This window comes from Setaria italica, chromosome VII (assembly GCF_000263155.2).
Source record: "Setaria italica strain Yugu1 chromosome VII, Setaria_italica_v2.0, whole genome shotgun sequence".
NCBI lineage: Eukaryota > Viridiplantae > Streptophyta > Magnoliopsida > Poales > Poaceae > Setaria > Setaria italica.
In genome coordinates, this window is record NC_028456.1 from 35,331,257 (window position 1) to 35,334,971 (window position 3,715).

The 3,715-nt window shown below is 54.0% G+C and overlaps 1 protein-coding gene across 3 annotated transcripts; it reads right to left on the bottom strand.

Moving 5' to 3' along the window:
• Positions 1 to 454: 454 nt before the first annotated feature.
• On the bottom strand, positions 455 to 3,448 carry LOC101775896 (heavy metal-associated isoprenylated plant protein 33). Of its 3 annotated transcripts, none has more exons than XM_004977501.3 (4): positions 3,371 to 3,448; positions 2,914 to 2,993; positions 2,637 to 2,712; positions 455 to 2,352 (listed from the first exon to the last, which is right to left on the bottom strand). In XM_004977501.3, the coding sequence occupies exons 2-4, from the start codon at positions 2,941 to 2,943 to the stop codon at positions 905 to 907; spliced, it is 1,554 nt and encodes a 517-aa protein (XP_004977558.1). In that variant the 5' UTR covers positions 2,944 to 2,993; positions 3,371 to 3,448; the 3' UTR covers positions 455 to 904. The 3 variants fall into 3 exon arrangements, with proteins under 3 accessions (XP_004977558.1, XP_022684071.1, XP_004977559.1); XM_022828336.1 differs by lacking the exon at positions 3,371 to 3,448 and adding an exon at positions 3,066 to 3,353; XM_004977502.3 differs by lacking the exon at positions 3,371 to 3,448 and adding an exon at positions 3,193 to 3,349.
• Between the last annotated feature and the right edge of the window lie 267 nt (positions 3,449 to 3,715).

The window sequence follows — 3,715 nt, forward strand, 5'->3', positions numbered from 1 at the left end:
TAAACAAATGGTACCCTCTCTCGTCTCATGAGGTGAGGTGAGGCTGTGTGGTAAAAGTTCAGAGCTTGTCCACCCTGTGTTTCTCTGCTGCAAAGGTTTTTACTGGGGGTAGTTGGACTGGGATCGATCCATCAATTATCGCTGGGAATATGGCATGGGAGGGACCATGCTTGTCTTGCTGTGAATCTGTGACCCACAGGCTACAGTGGAGGAGCTGGTTATTGTATTCATAGGATTGAGGTGTGCCGCTGCAATCCTAGCGTCAGCCAACAACAAACCTGGATGTGTGCAGCTGCTACTACTAGGAGACAGCCCATCAATAATGCAAGTGCAGGGTGCAGGAAAAAGCAAAGCCTCCAGTTCTCCACCAGAACCTTCATCATGATCGCCCCCCCTCCATTGCTGCCACCACCCCATCATCTCCTCAAGCAAAGATCAAAAAGAGGCACTAGAGTTGACAACATTCCACCAGCATGTCAAAGATATGCAGGTAGGCCATTCATTCATGCATCCAAACTTCCAAAGCACAGGAAAGGCGCATTGGGTTAACCTTGTTTTTGCACATTCTTCTACCATCACATTATGGAGCAAGAAGGGAAGCCATCAGCATCACCTTCTTGAGCTACTGTAAAGCACAGCCATCTCTTATGACCACTATTGATAATTACTATACCTACCTTCCACTTCAAGGAAGTTCCTCTTTTTTTTTGTTCAAAGGATGAAAAAGGTGAAAATAAGCTAGAAAAGGAAACAAAAAGAAATGGGAAGAAGAAAAAGGGGGGCGATTCTAGCTAGCTGGTACTAGTTTCTCATGTATACTGACTGACTGACATGCGCTCCCCTTTGGTTGACTTTGTCCGCAGCATCAGCAGGAGAAAGCTTGTCAGGCGGCGGCGACGTCGCCTCACATCACCGAGCAGCTGTTGGGGTTCTCGTCGCTGAACATGTTGTCATGCGAGTGCGGCGCAGGGTAGTACATCGGCGGCGGGTACGGCATCGCCGGGCGGGGGTACCCGTAGCCGTACCCCATCGGCGGGTATCCGGCGCCGCCATGGGCATGGTGACCGTGGTGCCCGTGAGGACCATGGCCATTCATCATCATCTGCAGCTGTTGTTGTTGCGGCATCATGGACATGTACGCCTGCTGCGCCATGGGGTTCCCGGCCGCCTGCATCATCTCCGGCCCGGACGGCATGCCGCCGCCGCCAGCGCCGCCCGGGTAGAAACCAGCCCCAGGCATCATGCCGCCGGCCGGCATGCCATGCACGGCGGCGCCGCCACCTCCCGGCTGCATGCCATTGCCACCCATGTGGGGGTGGCCCATCGGCATGCCGCCCATGGGCCCGGCGCCCATCTGGCCCATACCGGGGAAACCGGCGCCGCCCATCATGTTCGGCGGCCTCATCATCATGCCCGGCTGCTGCTGCGGCGGCGGCATGCCGCCCATCATCGGAGCGCCGACGCCGGCGGGCGGGCCACCGGCGCCGCCGCCCTTCTTGGCCTGGCCAGGCTGGTTCCTACCGCCCGGGGCGCCGCCCTTGCCGTTCTGTGGCGGCTGCGCACCGCCACCGTTCTTGCCGTTGCCGCCTCCGCCACCCTGGTTCTGCTTTGCGCCAGAGTCCTTCTTGCCGCCGTTGTTGGCGTTCCCCTTAATCTGGACCGGAATCTCGTTCCCGCCGCCACCCTTCTTGCCGCCCCCGCCGTTGCCCATCGGCATTGCCATGGGCTTTGCCATCATCTTTGGGTCGTCGTACAAGTCGTCGTCGAGGCCGTCGTCCTCGAAATCCTCGTCGTCGAAGTCATCATCGAACTCATCATCGAACTCGCTGCCGTCGTCCCCGAACTCGTCGTCCACGGGAACGTTGAACTTGACGGCCTTGGGGTCCTTCGCCGGCGGCGCGGCCGCCGCCGGGAACGGCATCTTGCCACCCATGGCCATGAGCTGGGGAGGAAGCTTCATCCCCTTCATCTGCATCTGCTGTTGCAGCTGCTGCAGTTGCTGAAGCTGCTGCGGAGTCGCCTGTGGCATCGCCAGCGGCTTTGCGCCTTTCGCGCCACCGCCGCCTCCACCGCCGGCGTTTCCGGCACCCGCTCCACCCTTGGGCTGGCCCTTGCCACCGGCATCCTTGGGCTGCCCCTTGCCGCCAGCATCCTTCGGTTGCTGGCCCTTGCCGCCGGCGCCGGCGCCGCCGAGCTGGAGCTTTTGGACCTGGCTTACCACACCAGGCTTGGCGCCCCACAGGTTGGCGGGCTTGCCGGCCCTGTTCAGCTTCTTGATGACGGTGGCCGGATCCATCAGGCCGGACACCGTCACCTTCCCCTGCTCTGCATCCACACTGCTCTGGTAGACACCTGCAGTTTAATCAATCCAACACATTTTTCTTAGGACAGATGAACCATCCATCGTTTCTGTTGAGGAGAAGAATAAAGGGCCTGTTCGCTTCAGCTTATAAGCCGGCTAAAAAGCTGAAACGGCTGATTTGTTGTGAGAGGAAAATACTGTTTGGTGGCTGATAAGCCAGCTGAATAAGTTGAAGCGAACAGGCCGAAAGTATCGCTGAACAGACCCTTGCGAACACAACAAAATGGGGGAGAAAATTAAGGAATTTTAGTCTTAAAAAATCTTTCTTTATTACCATCAATCTTGTGCAGGATCTTCTTGACCTTCTTCTCGCACCCATCGCAGTGGATGTTAACTTTCAGCACGCAGGTCTGTCGACAAGAAAGAAAAGGTTACGGAATAGATTAACGGCCGGAGCACACATGCAGAGTGAGAGAAATCAAGCTGGCGGTGTGATTAAAACCGCAGCAGACACAAGAATGAGTTACTTTAAAAAAACACCACACATGAAGGAAAAAATATGGAATGCGTGTGTGAGCTGCTTGAGTTGAGAAGATGCAAAGCAAACTCACCTGCACCTTGAGGACGTCCTCCTTGCTCATCCTGACCACCTCAAATGCTGCAGCCTCCTATCGCACAGGAGGCTTCAGATCTGGTATATGAGAGCACTCATATCAGGGAGAGAAGACCAAGAACGCAGCAGCAACCGGGAAACACTTCTCACCTCTCAGTCAGAGAGAGAGAGAGAGAGAGAGAGAGAGAGAGAGGATGCCTTCTCGAGAGAGGACTTAAATGGCTGCAGTAAAATACTGTGGCTTCACACAAAGAATAAATCTAGAGAGGAATCAGACCCTTGCTAGAGTTGGCGTTTGGAGAAAACCATGAGCAAGGCTATTAAGCGCCTGCTGTGTGGTCTAGAGAAAAAGATGGAGGTAGGAGGAAGAAGACTAGAAGAGACTCCCTCTCCGGCTCTTCCCCCCTATTTCTGTCTACCAACAAAGCTAAGCACATGGAGGAGTCTCTGCTTACCCTTTTTGTTTTCCCTGAGGTCGCCTTTGGCCCTGGATGGAAGCTGGAGCCTTTGCCTTTCTTCTTCAGAAGATTGAGAAATGGTGTTCTGCAAAAGACTAGCCCAAGGAGGATTTAAATAGCTTTTGTGACTACAGTAGTCAGGAAGTCCTAGGCTTCCCAATGTCAGTTTTCCTATGTTTTCTTATCAGAATTCTAATTTTCTATACAAGTCCCTATGTAACTTCCAACCGGCTAGTAATTTTTTTGGCTCTGATAACAACTGCTTAACAGGGAATATTCCGTTAAGCATATAACAATATTTATCCAAATGGTACGATCGAATAACTGCAACGACTATTATTT

What these genes read in the sequence shown, in the direction of transcription:
- LOC101775896 (XM_004977501.3), bottom strand. Translation starts at nt 2,943, where the DNA reads ATGAGCAAGGAGGACGTCCTCAAGGTGCAG. An exon ending in AGGACGTCCTCAAGGTGCAG is followed by an intron (nt 2,713 to 2,913) that starts GTGAGTTTGCTT and finishes TCTTGTCGACAG; the next exon opens with ACCTGCGTGCTGAAAGTTAA. An exon ending in GATCCTGCACAAGATTGATG is followed by an intron (nt 2,353 to 2,636) that starts GTAATAAAGAAA and finishes ATTAAACTGCAG; the next exon opens with GTGTCTACCAGAGCAGTGTG.